The sequence below is a fragment of the Salvia hispanica genome, chromosome 3, assembly GCF_023119035.1.
Source record: "Salvia hispanica cultivar TCC Black 2014 chromosome 3, UniMelb_Shisp_WGS_1.0, whole genome shotgun sequence".
Classification (NCBI taxonomy): Eukaryota; Viridiplantae; Streptophyta; class Magnoliopsida; order Lamiales; family Lamiaceae; genus Salvia; species Salvia hispanica.
Genome location: NC_062967.1, coordinates 32,924,345 through 32,942,831, shown reverse-complemented (window position 1 = coordinate 32,942,831; position 18,487 = coordinate 32,924,345). Strand labels below are relative to the sequence as shown.

The following is an 18,487-nucleotide window of genomic DNA, read 5'->3' as shown; positions in this document are numbered from 1 at the left end:
ATGGCTTGCACCACTCATTACAAATTTATCCGAACAATACTTGTTATTTTTACAAAATCTTGAATCCCACTGTCACAATCCACTCTTTGCTCTTGAATCCTTGATGCTTCTCAATGTTAATGTTGCACACTCATGGTGGATGGAACGAGTAATTAGAAGCAGTGGGTACCAATGTTAATGTTGTAACACCAACGTGGTCTTTAAAATTTCTGTTTATTTATCCGATAAAAAAGAGGACGGACACTCCAAAATAGTAAGGCAAGTCAGAAAAACTGACTAAATCACCTCATGAATCGCTTCTATAACTAAGCCAATCTACTACCTTGCCAGAAATCTCATTTAGAACTAGCACGGCCCTAAAACGACATCGTTTCCCTCTCTTCTCACCGCCACCTAGCTCAACACCAACATCTCCAATGAAGATGGTGAACTTTGCCTGCCCTTCAAGTTTCCTCACCTTTCATCACAGATAACCATGCAGGACATTTCAACTTTCAAGCATCAGTTCGAATGCAGAACACACATTAACAATCCCCAGAGGTCATACATCCCATTTTTCCATGACTATTAATTTAAACCCCACAACATCAACATAAACTTGTGTTAGTGAGGCAACTGACACTCCTTAAAAGCTCTCGCATTCAATAGAATGACATAAGGAACTCAACAAACATTATTTTTATGAGCTGCACATCAGGCAAAGATTCAAACAGAAGATAACAATGTTTCCAGAAACAGTCACAAAGATATGATATGTATATATATCCATTTATCTAGCACCACCTCCTCATAGACAGCCAAATTTCAGATAAGGATTGTACAGAGAAGACGCATACGTTGTAACAACTATCAAATCAAACCAACCTGAAAGAAATTAATACTCTACCATTTAAATTTTTTTATCTTTTCGATGAGGAGCAGTTCTTCCCATCTTCTTCAAGAAATAAGAGTTATGGGCAATACCCATTAGACATTTACATGGTAACAACTCTAATTAATATATTGTGAGACCCATTTGAAACCATCACCATAGCCCATTTTGCGCACAATGCTGCACATGAAGACCTCAAGAGGGCGGCGCACATTACTATCTTCAAGATTAACCTTCCCTTTTCCAGTTGTCACACCATCCAAGCCAAGGTGATAACGCAATTCTTCTTCAGATGCAGCATATGGTATGTCAATCTTGTTTCCCAGAACGAGAAATGGGACAGTGGCAAGGGCCTCATCAGAAAGTAGTGCATCAAGTTCTTTCTTCGATTCTGCAAAACGCTCCTTGTCATAGGCGTCCACTAAGTAAACTACAGCATCAACCTGCAGAGCACCATAAGACACAATTATTATTATATAATAATATATCTCATTAGGTTTTAAAGTGCTTGAATCGAATATTGACGATAAGAATATTCTTTATGAAGTTTAGCACTTCCTTAGGTGATAATCTGATCAAATAGCCTGTAATTGAAAAATATATTTAGATTCACTTATAATTTGAGATTCATATGTTTCCCTTGTCAAACTTCATGACTGGATACATTTTGAAGAATAGTTTCAATTTTTCACCCCATCACAACTTATGGCTTATATATATTGATCAGACTGCAATAAATATGAGTAGTCCAATCTCATTAACAAGTCTTGCACTCAGTTGGTCTCATAATTTTCACTGTACATGTGTTGAGGTGCTAAAGGATCTAAGCTTCATAAATTCATCTACTGCACGATATTTGAATCACTCAAACCATGAAAACAACAAGTCAATCTAAATCCAAACATGACTTGAAGAATTCCAGGAACACAGATGAAACTTTAGAAACAATCCCTAATTTCTAGCAAAACATTCTATATCGTCGAGAAGATGGCAAAACAAATATCACAGCAGCGTATTCAAAAACACAATCAGAAAAATAGACCGAATAAAATCTACCTTAGCGTAATAGTCCTTCCAGACTCTACGAGCGATCTGATGACCTCCTAAATCGAAAGCTTTGAACTTAATTTTGCCAATACTGAGCTCCTCCGACGTCGGATACTGCGTCGGCTGATGCTGCACTAATCTCTGAACGAAACCACGCTTCCATCATCAGGATCCATTAATCAAATCAATTAATTAAAAATTAAAAAAAGAGGAGGAAAGAAGACCTCATCCTTGAGCATGTGGAGGAGCGTGGTTTTTCCGGCATTATCGAGGCCGAGGAACAAGATCTTAGCCTCCTTCTGCCATAAACCAAGAGATGCCAAAACGCCGTAAAACCAGTCCAAGAGAAACATGGGCGATCGGCGGCGGCGGATCTGGTTTGATTGAGGCGGAGAAATTGATAGTGACGGACGGTGGAGGAATGGAATTTGGGGAATTTAAAACGAGTATTTATTTTAAATATAAATTGCGTGGATTTTATGGCTCAGGTGTGACGTGTCCCTTCTATTAGGACTGAGCCACGTAACCACCGCCTCTCTTTTTAACCAAATTAATATAATTGGAATTGGGATTGCATTTGATCTTTAAAATGAGTAGTTATCAGTTGAATGAAATTATGAAATCATGATAACATTTTTAACGAATTGCTATAACTTTATCGAAATATCATAATAGCACTTATGCTGAGGCTATGGTAGTGGGCCCACAATTTGTTAGCATTAACAACATCACCTTCACATGTGCGAAATATATAGTGGACAAAATAAAATTGTAACAATTTTTTAAATTGTCAAAATTTGGGAAAATGTAACTACACACAGTACATGAATGATTAATCAGAATAATTTCTATTAGAGAAAAAGATTGAATAACATTAATAGAACAATCAGCAAATAATTCAAGCATCTACAGTTTAAGTTATCTAGCTAAGCTTTCCGTCTATGGCAACAGCATATTATATGTGACACTATGCATCACTTCAGCTAGGCATCAATGAAGCGAATGTCGAAGGTGTTAGGATGGATCTGCCACACGTTTAAGGCCGCGTATTCCTCTAAGCATTCTTTGAGTTGGGCTTCGCTGTATCCCTGGTTTAACCGAGATTCAGGCAATCAGATATCCAGCATAAAACACCATAGATTTGAAGCATTCCAGCAGTATGAGTTTAGATAAGTGAAATGCATAGTTTCTATTTCTCATAAATCAATTCACTTACTGCAATGAATGATTAATCAGAATAAAGTTCAGACTAAAGGTGTCACTGGCAACTTGTCAAAAAAGGAACAAAAATGGGATGGCTCTTGGAGAGACTGACCTTTCTTGAGATCCAGTTGAGCGCATGGGCATAGCTTACGTCCGTTTTGTTAGCTCTTGCAGCCTCATCACGTAAGATTGAATAGATATCAGATATTGCATCCAGACCAGACCGTTGGCGGTCATCTGAATACAATGAGAACTTTGACATGTGCATTAATCTGAGAGCCTCATCCACATCACTCTGAGATACGTTGTCAGAGAATCTGAGTCTTGCCAGAGCCTGAAGAAACAAAAGTACCATCTGCCATGTTAGAGATTATGTGTGAAACTAAGAGACTGACATTTTTTTAATATTGTAAACAATAAATTAATATTGGGAAACAAAGATTGTTTGGAAGGTTGAAAACTTTGTTTTATTAAGCCACAAAACAAGATGAAAAGAATATGTTGTCTGATTGATAGTATTCTGTAGAAGGAATCAATCATGAGCAAATCTATTCCAAATATTCCCCTTCTTACAATATTTCAGCATCCAATAAAGTAACTTACAGCTGATATCCTCAGAATACTGAGAAGAGTTCTGATAGTTGTATACGTGTGTGGAGCGTTTGATTTTGCTTCTTCCTGCCTGATAGTTGAATATGCACTAGCTATATATTCCTCCAACTCCCTTGGTACAGCAGGAGACAGTTTTCGTGCAGCTGAAATATATGCCCTGATAATCACAAGGCATTTGGTTAACATGAGAAAACAACTAACTTTTAATAGATATCGAACACATTGACGACCCTGCATCCTAATTTACACACAATATGGTTTGCGAACTTTAGCTCAAGGCGAGTAACTAACACAACTTATTTTTCATATTTACCACAAACTTGACTGGAGAAATGAGAACCATCTCCAACAGTGAAGTTACTGCTACTTACCTAAGGAGAGATGGCTCAAGAGGAGTGAACCCAAGATCTGGCGATTCTTTTGCTTGGTGTACATGGAGAACATGCCGAGCCATTTCAAGATCAGTATCCATATCTGCTCGGTCTAAGATCAACCACAGAAGATCAAACCTTGACAGAAGAGCTGGAGGAAGATTAATATTCTCAGCAGGTGATCTCCTCAGATCATATCTACCCCTGCAACACAAGAAAGTTATGTTGTGAAACATCAAAGTTAACATCTGGAAGACCTCACACTTAACTATTAGAAACCACTTGATGATTATAGTTCCATATTAACTATTGAACTAACTTAAATAGATCCAATTGTGAAATACAAACTGCATTGAGTTTACAAAAATAGGTACCAGGCAGGATTAGCAGCAGCAAGAACAGCAGTTCGTGCATTCAAGGATGTAGTGATTCCAGCTTTAGCAATGCTAACTGTTTGCTGTTCCATTACTTCGTGTATTGCTGTACGATCAGATTCCTCCATTTTGTCAAACTCGTCAATGGCACAAATACCCATATCCGCAAGTACCTGATAGATATGGTGGTTAGTATAACTGTGCAATGTTAGAAAGAGATATCCCAATGGTTTCAATGAAAAAACATCCTCACCAGAGCTCCACCTTCCAAAACCATTTCATTTGTCACTGGATCCTTCATAACAGCTGCAGTCAGACCAACTCCACTACTTCCCTTGCCAGTTGTGTACACACCTCTTGGTGCAACATTGATTATGTGTTTCAGAAGCTGACTTTTTGCAACACCGGGATCACCCATCAAACATATGTGTAGGTCTCCTCTAATCTGCATTGTATATGAGGGAACTCCATTTTACTTAAGTATGATAAAGCAAAAATAACTTAAAATTATGCAGACATGATACAGATTCTAAAATATATTGGTGAGCTAGGAGATTCATACATCCAAGTGAATCGTTGGAACATCATAGAAGTTCAGACGGAGCAAAGGGAATCTATACAGGTAGTACCTTCATCCCATCTTTTAATTTTCGATGAGGAGCACCGACTAGGAGAAGAAGAAGTGCCTTCTTAATATCTTCATGTCCAAAAATTTCAGGGGCTAATGATCGTGAGAGTTTGTTATAGATATCACCATCCTCAGATAACCGAGCAATCTGCTCCTCCTCCTCCCCTCTAAGATTATAGCTGCATTTAGAAGATCAAATCAACAATAAGGTTGTCATATTGTGGTCACTAGAAATTTAACTCAAGAGTTGAACAAATGGAACTCCACAAAATTCCTCTGTACAAACTGGTAAGAATGATTCGTAAAATATCCGGTAAGCTAGTTGCTTTTTAATTAGATGATTATATAAGTTCCTTGTTGAACCCAGAATCAGGAGTGAATCTTATAGAAGAAAAAATTAAAACATTGAATTGCTCTACTTACTTGTTTCCATTAACAATGAATGAAGGTGGCATGATTTTATATTAAAAAAAAATAACAAAACTCTGTCAATGTCCATTTTGGTTTACTAACCATAATTTTATATAAAAAATAACACAAATTTTAAAAACTCTGTAACTACACTGTATTAGCTGTACAAAACCTATATGTGCAAACAAAAATAATGATTGGCTATTTAACTTAGCTATTATAAAGTGATTTTATTTTAATAACTTCAGTACATGCATGTGGGAAATTACTCAGAGCTAATACCTTACATTATTGGACATGGAAATTTATGGAATTGATGCATATCTACGAAAACTTACTCTTCATATTTTTTCTTGAAGTGGGTGACGGACATTGCATCCAAGTAAGTATCAGCAATTAAGCCAGCTCGCATTGCCCTAAACCCAACATACGGAATTGGGAGAAATATTCCTGACAACTCTACAACATCACCAGGAGAAACCTGAAGTATTATAGATATTATTAAATGTAAAGGTTAATAAGGTTGTGAAAAACAAAACAAAACATAACTGAAACAAAAGTAAAGCTCAAGAGAAGGATAACATTGAAAAAGAGGCAAAAGGGAAATCATATGGCCAAATATATCAAATTGAGCTTTAATACATAGGGAGAACAGATTCTTATACAAATGGGTCTTAGAACTTGTACACCGGGAGAAAAATCCGATAGGTGCGATTCAAATAGCCTAGGTACTCATGCCTGTGCCATTTTATATTAAAAGATGCCACGGCATGAATATGCACTTTGAAGTCTGAAACACTTTACAAGACATCAATGAGCATCAGCTCTCACATTTTTTTCCCAAGTTTACTAGTGAAAGTTTCAAAGAACCTAGGTACTCATGTCTGTGTCAGCTGTCATAAAAGATCCCAAGAAACATATGGCACAAATAGACAAATCCTGTACAGCATGTTCCCAAAGCAAGGCTTACTACTATTACAATGCATATCTGCTAAAAGTAGTTTTTAAATTTTTAATCACTAACCTTTCTAGTAAGCTCTCCTCTAAAATGCACCGTCATTGATCGAGGAATGTGACCTTTCGGAACATGTTCAGCTAGTTCTTGCATTTTGGCCTGAAAAGTATATTAGAAAGTTTAAGGGAAGATATACTTTCAGAGGGGTCTTGAGCATAAGCCACAATGAAATGCAAACCTCCTGAAACTTCAAAAATTTCGATGCTCTGAGTTGGGGAATGAGCTTCCCTTTTGCATGGTTTGTTTTGCATTGTTCAGAAACACAATCAAATAGAGGCATAAATACTCGAGCAGTAACTTCCTGTCTCACATGTAACAATATGGTTATCAACTAAATGAGTCAAAAGGATGACAGAACTCATAATCAATTGGGAACCAAAGATAAAACCTGATAGATTTCAAATCCACACCCCTCACATGTGTAGACAGCAACCTGCATTAGCGGTTTGACATCTGAACATCGTGTCACAATGCCAGATATCCTTACAAGCTGACCAATATATGAAGCTTTAACCTCCCTTATCGTGAATGGCCTCCCTTTTGGAGATGCCTTCACATAAACTTCGCTGATATAACAAAGACAAAATGTTACTTCCACAGTTCCACCATTCCTTACAAATTAGCAGACAAGTAAAACTCTCCATTCTTCTTTTTCTTCTTTTGGACTCCATAACTACCAAAATGTGACGACACTAGACACCGAAACACTATTAAAAACGCAGAAGATGCAAATTGGCGCTAACCCAACATTGTTTCAAAATATCCCAAATTACTGCATTCAACCAACCATTTTCTGCTGTCATAATTGGTATGCCATTAAACTACAGGTACAATGTTTTGACATCAACTACAAATCAGCAGTGCTAACAGATTAATTAAATTAAAGCAAATAGTCAAGCATCAAATACAACGTGATCCACAAAACTTACTAAAATCTTTTAATTTCAGGAGGCATCTTCTTTTGGGGATCAGAAGCTCCACCGGAGTCATTTTCGTCGACAACCCTCTGACTCATAAAAACGTCATCTTCGTCATCCGGAAGCACCTCAGTTGGTTCTGGCAGCAGCTCATCAATTGCATCGGCAAATATCCCTATATATCGCCGTGTGTTTTCAGTGACGCGCCGGAGAAATTCCTCATCCAAATCCTTGTACTAAATTTTTCCAAACCAAACCCTAAAGTCAGAGCTACTGCACCTAAATTAATCGGACTAACATACTAAGATCATAAAATTTTACATTGAGTAGATCTTCAAGCTCGATCTGGACGAGCTTACTCTTCCGATTCGCTACATCTTGCTGGAAAGATAGCAAAACGAATTTGTCAATTAAAAATGGGGGAGGTGTGATAATCAATTCATTAATGCAGTGAAGAAGCAGGGAAATCTCACAAGGATGCCCAAATATTTGGCTTCGCCGCTCGCATCTGCAAAGTTAGCAAGGAAATCCTTCGCGATTTCTGCAATTCAGAATGAGATCTAACATTAATAGGCAAAAACAAATAGAGGCACGAAAATGCTAAGACGTCCGCGGTTGGCTTGCCTCTATCTTGCTTGAAGTCAAATTCGTTCATTGCGGCAACGCCCGCGTTTGCCCGATTGTGCGTGTAGAGAGAGTGAGAGTGACAGTGATGAGCAGTTGGATATTGGCGGCAAATGAAGAGGAGGCAGAAATATAGGGTGGAAGTTTTGGCGGGAAAAGAGAGAGAGCGCTGCAAATTGCAGATAGGTCCTCAAGAGTTTCTTATAATTGCATTTTGAAAGCCTTGGATTTCTGGAAATTACAAATCGGTGATGCTGTTGTAAAAATATGGGATAATTTCATGATTTATACAAATGTTTTTATTTTGTTTTATATTAATACAAAAAAATTAAATTTTGTATAAATAATACAAAAAAATTTACCACTTTTAATGTGTACAAACATGAAACAAAGATTGGAATTTTCCGTACATATACGTAATGCATTAAAATGATACACAAATATTTATTTTTATATTACTACGCAAACTTCAAACTTTTTATATCAACATAAAACAACGAAACATTTTGTATAACGGGTGTAATTAACCCTAAAAATTGTAGGTATTTTAATCTGCAAAACTTTTTCACTTACAACTTTTTGACTGCTACATTCGATGCAATTTGACTGAAATTATTTGTTGTGAGATAATTGGGGACAAATGCTATATAGTTCACTGTTTTCAAATTGATTTTTTAAGCCGAGGGGCAAGACCAAAATTTAACAAAACTGCAATATACCCTTATTAATTAAAGCGTGAGTCTCTCTTCAAGCAAGTGACTGGATCAATGGAGTGATTCCATGATTAGTAACAAGTGATTCTGTTATCAGCTGATTTTGCTACATCACATTCATATCAGATAGGATAAAGATCCCAAAGGCTTACAAAAACTGGTTTTTTCTCAAATGTAGAAACGACATCCCCACTCCTCCGACAACCATCTGAGCTGCCTATAATCTTTCTATGGCCTCGGCCGGGAATAGCCCGGTGTGACTCATTTACAAAAAAATCTCAAGTCTTCACGTAGTAGAACCAACAGCAGAGGGCTCGTGTTACTTTCCTACTTTGATTTTTCATCTCCACCTTGCTCGGAAGTCTTTGCTAGCTTTGCTTGAACTAGTCTGTCCATCACAGGAGGCTCCAGAGGATTTGCATCCAGACAGCGTTCTGCACTGCTTACTATCACCTGTTAATCACACCACATCGACATTCTAATTTATGTTGCGCAATCAAAATACAAAATAACAATCCGGCTATTCATTGAAAACTCTAGCCATTTCCAAGAGAAATTGACGATGGCACACTTACCTCATCTAGCAAGAAATCAACAGCAGCTTCATCTTCAGTTATGTCCTTTAAAGTAGTCCTCAAAAAGTGAATGTCCAATTGAATCTGTTGAAATCCGCTTCGGTTAAAGGTTTGGAGCCTGACAAACTCTTGGAAGCTCTTCAAGGAAAGTTTAACTATTGTTGTTACGACAGATTCCTGCAAATCATAGTAAATATCAATACACCATTGATCAGTTATTCATTCAAAGAATGATAAATCACAAGCTCATACTAGAAAAAAGTGTCTCAACCTGTGTGTGCTCGACTTTTGTGAAGATTTCCATCTTTTGCTTAAACAATTTTGCTAGATGGCTCTCCAGAAGCTGGCTTCTAGCCTTCTGAGTATTTGACCTGGTCAGTAGTCGGTCATCCCTCAGAGGATTGCTGCGTGAAGAAGTAGTGCTTCCATTGCTATTGTTACGACGATGCTTGTGAGTGACGCCCTCGGGCAGAATTTGCTTTACTTCAGACCTTATTTCATCGAGCTTATGGATGATATCAAAAAATATCAATTCAAAATTAATTTATAGTAATATAAAATACAGAATGGATAACAGAAGTGAAAGAAAAAAGGATAGATATGCCCATAAGTCTCGTGGCAATGATGTAACTCAACTTTGTATTTCAAATCTTCAAGAAAACAGGAACAAATAAATACTACAAGAATAAAACATCTAGTTGGACTTATTACCTCTTGCCGAAGTAAATCCACAAACATATGCACTTCTCTGGGTTCTTTATGCTGCAGAAACACGTGAGAGGTTAAATACTCAGCTAGATCAGCTGTTGAAGTAAGGATGAAATAAAATTAAGCAATGGTTTCAATTACCTTCACCCAATTTGGGGCTGCAAACCTCTTCTTCAATAGAACTGATATTTTCTGAGTTCTCATCTTTATGTACTGAAAAGTGTAGTAACGGTCATTAAGAACTAATGCAGTTAATGAGCTACTTATTCCGACAAGAACAGCAGAATGCATTCATCAAGACTAGCAATAAAATATACAAAAGCATTATCCATCATTGAGGAACATTCATCCAAATTCAGGCAAGCACTACCAACCACTCAAACAAGAATAGATGAAATTAGGTGTGCGTGAGTTGGCCAAGCGGAAAAAGTCTCAGGTTCGAGTCCTTTGTTGCGCAGCCTTTATATTTAAATTCATTTACCATCAAAAAAAGAATAGATAAAATCAAAAGCTTTACTTGAAGGTTTAGATCAAGAATACTCACAAGGTGCAAGAAACTTTCCCCAGATGACCGAAAGATGCGACAAATTTCAGCGGGATCAGTTGCGAGGCCAAGGACCCCACCACCAGCAGAAAGTGAAGCTAGTTCCTGCAGATTTGATTTGGGTGTCAGATACAATTCAAACCTGTACAGACATATTAACAGGATTCTGGGTTGGGGGGATCAGCTCCCTGCCTCTGTGATTCTGGGGATGGCAGTTTGTTCGATATAAAGAGTTAACTGTGCTAGTACAAGAACAAGCCCAGCAGATATTTTTTCTCCTTGCGTCTCCTCTATCAAATGAACATCTTGAAATGCTGTAATTTTCTTTCCGGAGAGCAAGAGGAAATAGCCATCAAGCTTTCTGAAGAAACCTTGGAACCCTTCATTGACCCAGCCGATTGTTAAGTCTCTCAACTTGAGCAGTAACTCTGGGTTTTCATCAAGCAGCAGCCTGAAGTCCTGCAACAAAAGTATATAGTGATCATGAAGCAGCACTACATGACAAAAGCCACTGATGGCTGCATTAGTGTGATCATCTTCTTTTGTTATATCAGAAACCACATGAACATATTAATATTGTTATTTTATGATTTTAATATTTCAAAGATAAAGCTCTGCTCCTGATACACCAAGAGCACAAGAATTCTATTCAAACTGATTGCTTGTGCCCACTTTCAATCGTAGAAAATCAAGCTTCTAAACCATGGACTACAATATATTATTCGTCCATTATTTAAAATCCATTAAGGGACATGTGAACGTAAAGTGTAACATCAGAAAATGATGAGGCTGGTGTTAAGGTGGAATTGAAGAAGAAACATATAACCAGCTCAAATACCTATTTTGGAGTCTGTCTGCATATTTATTTCCCATATACAGTAATATTTACAAGTTTGAATAAAAAAAGAATCCAAATCCAGAAAACCAATTGAAATTTAAAAGGGATGAACAAGCTTAACATGTGTGAAATAAATTTCACATGATTCAACTGATCCTTCCTTTAAGAGACACACAGATGGCAAAGAATCAAACCAGTTCATGTAGTAAACTTTACATAATGGAAACTGTACAAGGGAGCAATGATCTATCCAGGAATTTATCTTTACCATTAAGGCATCCATACTGCCTTGGATCACTGACTTTTTGCTGGCTTCAAGGGCTGCACGCAACGGATACTCTTCCTCCATCTCTTCTTTTACTGTAAATTGGTATTTCTTTAGGGTGTCTGGTAGATAAAAAGAAGCAAAGTGAGCATCGACAACTAAAATTTCACAATGGAGTTGTCTCGAAAACCTTGCAAGGTCGTTAGAGTAGGACAAATTAGCTTTCATATTTTCATTAAGTGTATAGTTTAACTGTGACCAGTGAAATAGAAATTTGAGCCATCTGGAATGACTATCAAATACAAATGTATCTGAAATTCATACATAAAATGTTCAGGTATTCCTGTGAAATTAAATGAGATTTGGTGTATACTATAACATGGTACAGAGTCTACAAACCTGCGATATTCATCAAAAGCCGACTAAATGTGCTGCAGGTGTAATCTTTGATGGCAACACGAGCATGCTGGAAAAAATGTTAACTAGTTTATTGTGCAAAATAAACTGAGGTTGAGAATGCAATGTAGGTACTAGGTAGATAGCTGGTAGGAGCAGACATAATTTTCTCTTGTACAATGCCATTCAACAAAAATGTCATTACCTGCAAAGCAAAATCTGGCAGGGAAGCTTCAGGTAGCACTTCATCCATAAGAAGCACATCAGTCCAGATAATGCCTGGAGAAATACAAAAAGCCAAAAATAGATGGAATCATATAACCAGCCTTTATTCATTCCGTCTATCATCTTAGCCTCTTGAGAGGTATGCCATATGTGGCCAACTGATACAGATGTCACATACACAAATATTTATGCCAAAAAATGAGTTCTCATTACAAGTTTAGAGTAATAACAGGCCCATAATGATTGCTTCTTTAACTATTACAAGTCTACATCTGGAGCTGGTCAGCCTAAATGACAACTTCATACTCGAGCATATTTTAAATATATTAATCCTCTCTATATAAGTCACGGTTGCATGGCTTCATAAAACTGTGAAATATTTCTTAACGCCACATCCAGAGTATCATTATAGCTACACTTTCTTCCACCCCATGTAATGTAGTATATGGTGGATTGAGAGAATTAGAGCCAGATAAATAACTCTGAATTATAATTTTTTTAAAAAAATAATGAAAAACCAGTGACCACAATAAACAGTGATATATGGTGGATAATGTTACTTACGGAGCATTGCCAAAAGATCTGCAGATCGGACATGCTTCTTGATTTGTTGATTAATAGCTTCAAAATGCCTGATGTTTAGGTTTAAAGTCTAATCTCAGAGCAAATATGAGAACTTAACACAAATCATAACACAAAAAATGTACAATAGCAAAATTATCATAAAAGCAGCTGTACTTCTTAACGAGGTCTTGTCCGAGATTACATAGCTGTGGTTCCGAATGCAAGAATATAGCTTTATAAGCCCGAATGGCTTCCGCAAATTCATGAACTGATGCCTGAAAGTAAACATAATTTGTAATCTAAATGATGATACTTGAAGCCTACATATCTAAACTTTTGTATTAGTTGAAACTGATTCAAGTGCACGTGGAGAAAAACAAACTGTGAAGAATGGTGACTATTCAATTACTCTGATTTCTTTAAGTACATTGCTTAAAGCAGGCGCCTATATAAAATATGATGAATGTAATTTGCAACCCAACTGTTGAAGAATCATTTGTGTTTCAAAACTTGCATAAGCAAACTCAAAGTTGCCAATTCCTCTCACCTCATGTGTGGTAGTAGAAGCAGAATTTGGGTTAGTAGACTCGTCAACATTAACGGGCACATTTGTTAACTCCTTGTATTCCAGATCAAGGTCCACAAGAAACTGCTTCAACTTCTCAAACAATTTAACCTTCAGATTTTCAACCTATTCACCAAAAGGTGAAAAACAATTAGCAAAAGATTATTGACATCATGGGTTGACTACTATAGAACATTCACATACTTTCTCTGCAAGACACAAACCTATCGCAGCCTTATAATCCAAGAAACACCAATACTAAAAAAACCCATTTTCTAGGAGTAATTTGTAATGCATGGGACAGTGTGTCACTAATTAGAATATGTTATCAAGAAACAAAACCTTCAGATACGAACCAGAATAACAATTAACAAAAGATTATTGATATTAAAAGAAGAATAGCATGAAGTTCATATAATTTCACCACATGACCAGCAACCCAAAATATAAAACAGTAAATTCCCAGAAAGACCTACATTAAAAACCTTATTTGCTTAGTTTGTAATGCATTGCACATAGTGCATCAGAAGTTAGAACATGTTACTGAGATTTGAGAAACAAAAGCTTTGGATACAAACCGGAAAGTCCAACTTCTTAAGAAGTATGACAGCCTCAGCTCTTGCTTGTATTGATTCAGAATCTGAGAAAACTAAACCCTGAAAGAAACACTCAGACTTAAAATGTGATTGATACAGAGAGAGAGAGAGAGAGAGAGAGAGAGAGAAAGGGTGAGGGACGGAAACCCTTTAGCACAAAGCAACTCTTACCTTGCATTTTTACCCCTTTTAATAAGCAGTCTACAATTAGTGATGCAGCATATGTTCATTTCTACTGTAAAAAGGTTACATGTAGCTTCCCAGTATGCATACTAATACTAAAGAGATCAAATTAGGCCATTAGCGGAAACTAATATTCCTAAATCTTCCAAACCTAATTCTTTCACCATTAAAAATTTTAACCAATCCTGGTGATACTACTCATCTTTCAGTGAGATATAAATGTGTGAGAAAGGGCAAACATGTGAGACTGGAAAATGTCTTCTGTACTTTGTCGAAGGCAGGGACTATTCAACTACCAATAAATGATCTACACTGCTGTGTTGGTGAACCAGAAATACTACCGAGGCTTAAATATTTAGGGTCTGAGAGTGAACGAAGGCATCGTCACCCCCCGCAAGGATTACAAAGTGAGAAACTCCACAAACTCCACAATAGTGAAGATAGCTGCGGGAAAAAAAAAAAAAAAAAAAAGAGGACATGCCTGCAAGTTTTTTATAATTACTGACACCGCTTCTTCTGAAGCGCGTTTACAGTCCAGAAAGGAAGAATCCCCATATGCCTGATGATAGTAAGGAGAGGTCAGAGATAGGGCAGTTACTGATGAAATGCAGAGTTCAGTTATGCAGAGTTATGCAACAGAATGTGAATATATACAGATTCACAGAAAATTCAAAGGCATGATAGACGATGTAAGGAAAAGACCTTGAAGATTGGAGTGGCCCCTGTATAAAACTTTACTGCATCAGCATAGGCCTCTGACTTGATACACTTCTGAAGTCTTGTAGGTAGATCATAAATAAACTGCTCTACCAACAAAATATAACATCTTTGTAATTCTTGCATGACCAACCAAGTATACAGGTATCTGAGAAACATAACAACTCTAGTACCTGAACTTTTCGAAGCAGATTGCGTGTGCGGTGCAACTTCTCTATATGTTCTCTCTTTTCGAAAAGAGAAGTATTGACTCCATCGCTCCTAGATTGCACGGATGTTATCTGGAAAATTAACAAGTGAATCTCTGATATAATTTGGGGTTAATTGCAAAAGTATTTACCACATTAAGGTTTTTTGCATTTTAATCATATTTTCTTTATTTTGGTAATAACGGAAAAAACCTCCAATCAGTTGCAATTCGTTGTCGGCCTCTAAATTCAGCAAAATTAGAGTGAAACTAAACCGAAACTAGCCGCCTAGCAATCCAATGGTGCACCAGTTCAGATGTCATGTTGTCATGAATGGGGGGGGGGGGAGAGGTCAGTTTCAGTCTAATTTTGCTGAAAGCAGGGGACATAAACAGAAATGCAACAAATTAAGTTAGTTATCTGCATTGCTAAAATATTATATGCTATATGTGATTAAATTGCAAAAATAACTACTGCCATGAATTTTCTAGTTACTGATCTTTATTTTTGATACAATACAATTGTTTTGATCCGCAAAGTTCTATTTGTCAGAAACCAAAACGAATCTATACCAAACACCTTTTCCAGAAGCTGTTCCATGTTTGTCTCCATGCCAACAATATTATTTTTCATCCTAGAAACATGGAAATAATTAGGTTGACCTGACAGATTATCATATAGATAAAAGTAAGAATAAAAAAGTTCAATACAAGTTAAGACAAATGAAGAAATTGTGTGGACCGTGCTCTTGTGCATGAGGATGTTCACAAACAAAAAAAATAACTTAGAATAGTTCTTCTAATAAGAAAAGTTACTTCTTTATTGTATCTGTTGCACTGATGAATTTGTTGTAGTTCTCATACACCAACATTTGAAGGTCAGTGTCTAGATTTTTAATCTCTGCAGCCATTTCCACATGCTTCTGAAGAAGACCCTCCAGGCTTGACTTTTGTACCTACATAATCAGTCACGAAAATAAGTTAAGGGAAACAACATATAGACAAAAGCCTCCATATTTTAGCAGATTCAAGAAAGCAGGTTCCTTCTCATCCGTGAGTGAGCAAAAAACACAAAATATACACTGAATATGAATTTCTACATTGGCAAAATGCTATGAGCAATCCAGTCTGGCCATTAGTTTTTCTTTTTTTGGCATCTGATAGACATTTGGAAGCAACAGAAATGGAGAAACTGGTTGAAATTTTTGAATAAAAGTCTTGGTCCCCATAATAAAGCCCACATACATGTTTCTCACACATAACAGATCCTAAATACTACAGTACATTTTTTATATCAACCCATGGTTAAGTATCCTATATCGTTTATCTATCTTGTGTCATTTATCTTATATCAGCATCCAACCAACAATATCATGTAATATTTCCAGCTTATATAATCTACAGAAAGAAGTTTTGTAAATGATGTTGAATGCATGATTAAATTGTAGCAGAACGGTCACAGCACCAGTCCTATGGTCACTACTTAAGTTTAACCATACTCCACAAAATTAGCTGTTCCTTCCAACCAATTTTGAGATGGCCAATACACATACCCCTCAACTTAAGTCGTCTATATTCCCTCAACTAAGCATCATTCATAAAATTGCACAAAACACGCAATGTAACAATTTCATAACCAGCGCACCACTCAATTACTCGTGGAACAAGCAAAAAATAAAGAAATTCACAACCAATCACGGGTAACATCACAAAATTATTGAAAATTGAAGCGAGGAACGCACGAGGAGATTCATGTACTGATCTGCGTCGAATGAGGTGGTGTTGATGGTGTCGAGCGTGGCGAATCTAGAAACAGTGTTGTGCGGCGGCGATCCAGGAATGGATTGATCGGGAGTGTAGAAACTGGAGAGCAGATCTCTCATTCGCTTGGCCTTGTCGTCCATCGGCAGTGCTCCTTCCACCTCCATATTTTGTCGCAGTTCAGCTACTGCTTTCTGCGATTTGTGTGACTTGCGTTGATCGGAGGAAGAGAGAGATTTGGAAGTCCAGATGCAGACGCGGTGAAATTAAGCATTCAATTCATTATTTTCTCTTCGTCTCTGTTTCTCCAGCGCAGAAATTTACAAATTAAAATTTGATATTTTTGCTATAAAAAATTAGCCACAAATTTTAACTACAGATCCATCTTCCACTACGATAATCATTTTAGGTTTGGTATACTGAAAAGCATGTTTCGAGCAAGTTTCGCGCGAATAGAATCTTGCTTGTATACGTAAAACTCTACAATCCACTTTTAACCCGATTCAGTATTATTCGAGCAGTCTCGCACGAATAGAATCACTATTATTATTACATTGTGTTTGCTTGTGCATTTATAAGATATTTTACAAACATTTAAATGCATAAAAAGTAAACAAAGTCTAAGTCTTTTGCTTAGTAGACCGGTTGTGGGCGTCGTCCACTTTAAGGTAACACGGTCAGATCTATGCAATGCTTTGCAAAAGAAAAAGAAGAATTTCACAACCTAGATAGACTTTGGCTACCTATCGTGAAAGGTTGCAATGTCAGTCCGCATATTTCTAAGCCTTACTGTAATAAGATGACATTGGTGTGGTATAGCACTGAACGGATCTAACAGCAAGACGTGTCTTTATGCTATCTACCGAAAGACTAGGTCTTGATAAAATACTATTTCTTAATCTACATATGTTAGCATTGAGCATACGATATTGATTATGCACTACTTTGACTTATCAAATGGTGCGGGTTTTTCGCAACCCAATAATCCTGATATATTGGGTAGTGGTGATTAATATCTAACGGTGCTAGGATTGCTATTATGTTGAAACGTGCGCGAGGTGAGTCTCGTTTGATAATGTCCTCAAGAGGAGCTCGAACAAGGTTTTATTATTCAGAAAACTGGCCAGTTGGAGTTTTATCGCTCTATGAATAATAAATAAATGTTTCTTGCTAAGTCCACACTTGGAATTAATAAGATATTAATTAATTAAGTCCATAGCAGACATTAATTAATTAATGGACATTTATATCTTAAGCGCGGGAAATAAATAATAAATAACGGAAACCCGGATTACTTGTAATTTCGGATTTGGATGGGGAGAATTCAATATTACTTCTGTAGTGGCTGCTCGTAATATTCCAATATAAGCTTGTATAAAATTGTGGGTTCACTTTAATTAGTAAAAAGCTAATTGGGGGAGCCCATATCCAAAACTTTCCATAGATCCCTGTCTGGGCCCAAAAGGAACTTAATATAAATAGGAGAATAAAGGAGACATGAATCATTAATTATTATTATTCATAATTTTCGTCCCCCTCTACCTAGAGGAGTTCGAATTTCTCTCCTAATTGGAGAA

The 18,487-nt window shown here is 36.8% G+C and overlaps 3 protein-coding genes across 3 annotated transcripts; all 3 read right to left on the bottom strand.

Annotated features, from left to right (window-relative positions):
• Positions 1–865: 865 nt before the first annotated feature.
• Positions 866–2,358, bottom strand: LOC125209549 (GTP-binding protein SAR1A-like). Its single transcript, XM_048109150.1, has 3 exons — positions 2,143–2,358; positions 1,928–2,059; positions 866–1,314 (listed from the first exon to the last, which is right to left on the bottom strand). Exons 1-3 carry the CDS (start codon positions 2,269–2,271, stop codon positions 991–993), a joined length of 585 nt encoding a protein of 194 aa, XP_047965107.1. The 5' UTR covers positions 2,272–2,358; the 3' UTR covers positions 866–990.
• A 387-nt stretch (positions 2,359–2,745) lies between these two features.
• On the bottom strand, positions 2,746–8,162 carry LOC125211571 (DNA replication licensing factor MCM7-like). Its single transcript, XM_048111429.1, has 15 exons — positions 8,074–8,162; positions 7,923–7,990; positions 7,771–7,830; positions 7,462–7,685; positions 6,921–7,098; positions 6,711–6,833; positions 6,542–6,631; positions 5,856–5,998; positions 5,108–5,285; positions 4,732–4,923; positions 4,479–4,651; positions 4,105–4,308; positions 3,725–3,890; positions 3,234–3,455; positions 2,746–3,006 (listed from the first exon to the last, which is right to left on the bottom strand). Exons 1-15 carry the CDS (start codon positions 8,102–8,104, stop codon positions 2,902–2,904), a joined length of 2,157 nt encoding a protein of 718 aa, XP_047967386.1. The 5' UTR covers positions 8,105–8,162; the 3' UTR covers positions 2,746–2,901.
• A 635-nt stretch (positions 8,163–8,797) lies between these two features.
• Positions 8,798–17,280, bottom strand: LOC125214823 (vacuolar protein sorting-associated protein 51 homolog). Its single transcript, XM_048115988.1, has 20 exons — positions 16,892–17,280; positions 15,966–16,105; positions 15,730–15,784; positions 15,136–15,243; positions 14,948–15,046; positions 14,727–14,804; positions 14,045–14,122; positions 13,449–13,592; positions 13,076–13,176; positions 12,902–12,969; positions 12,318–12,391; positions 12,116–12,182; positions 11,720–11,838; positions 10,806–11,072; positions 10,614–10,718; positions 10,211–10,282; positions 10,073–10,123; positions 9,633–9,866; positions 9,362–9,538; positions 8,798–9,239 (listed from the first exon to the last, which is right to left on the bottom strand). Exons 1-20 carry the CDS (start codon positions 17,075–17,077, stop codon positions 9,114–9,116), a joined length of 2,349 nt encoding a protein of 782 aa, XP_047971945.1. The 5' UTR covers positions 17,078–17,280; the 3' UTR covers positions 8,798–9,113.
• Positions 17,281–18,487: the final 1,207 nt, after the last annotated feature.

Excerpts from the sequence above, each read along its gene's own strand:
- LOC125211571 (XM_048111429.1), bottom strand. The coding sequence starts at position 8,104 with ATGAACGAATTTGACTTCAAGCAAGATAGAG. Across the intron at positions 6,632-6,710 it reads AATTTTTGAAGTTTCAGGAG|GCCAAAATGCAAGAACTAGC; the intron begins GTTTGCATTTCA and ends TATACTTTTCAG. Across the intron at positions 4,309-4,478 it reads GCTGCTGCTAATCCTGCCTG|GGGTAGATATGATCTGAGGA; the intron begins GTACCTATTTTT and ends CTTGTGTTGCAG.
- LOC125209549 (XM_048109150.1), bottom strand. The coding sequence starts at position 2,271 with ATGTTTCTCTTGGACTGGTTTTACGGCGTTTTGGCATCTCTTGGTTTA. Across the intron at positions 2,060-2,142 it reads TCCACATGCTCAAGGATGAG|AGATTAGTGCAGCATCAGCC; the intron begins GTCTTCTTTCCT and ends GGTTTCGTTCAG. Across the intron at positions 1,315-1,927 it reads GGAAGGACTATTACGCTAAG|GTTGATGCTGTAGTTTACTT; the intron begins GTAGATTTTATT and ends GGTGCTCTGCAG.
- LOC125214823 (XM_048115988.1), bottom strand. The coding sequence starts at position 17,077 with ATGGAGGTGGAAGGAGCACTGCCGATGGACGACAAGGCCAAGCGAATG. Across the intron at positions 13,593-14,044 it reads TTAAGAAGTTGGACTTTCCG|GTTGAAAATCTGAAGGTTAA; the intron begins GTTTGTATCCAA and ends TTTGGTGAATAG. Across the intron at positions 9,240-9,361 it reads TTGATTTCTTGCTAGATGAG|GTGATAGTAAGCAGTGCAGA; the intron begins GTAAGTGTGCCA and ends TGTGATTAACAG.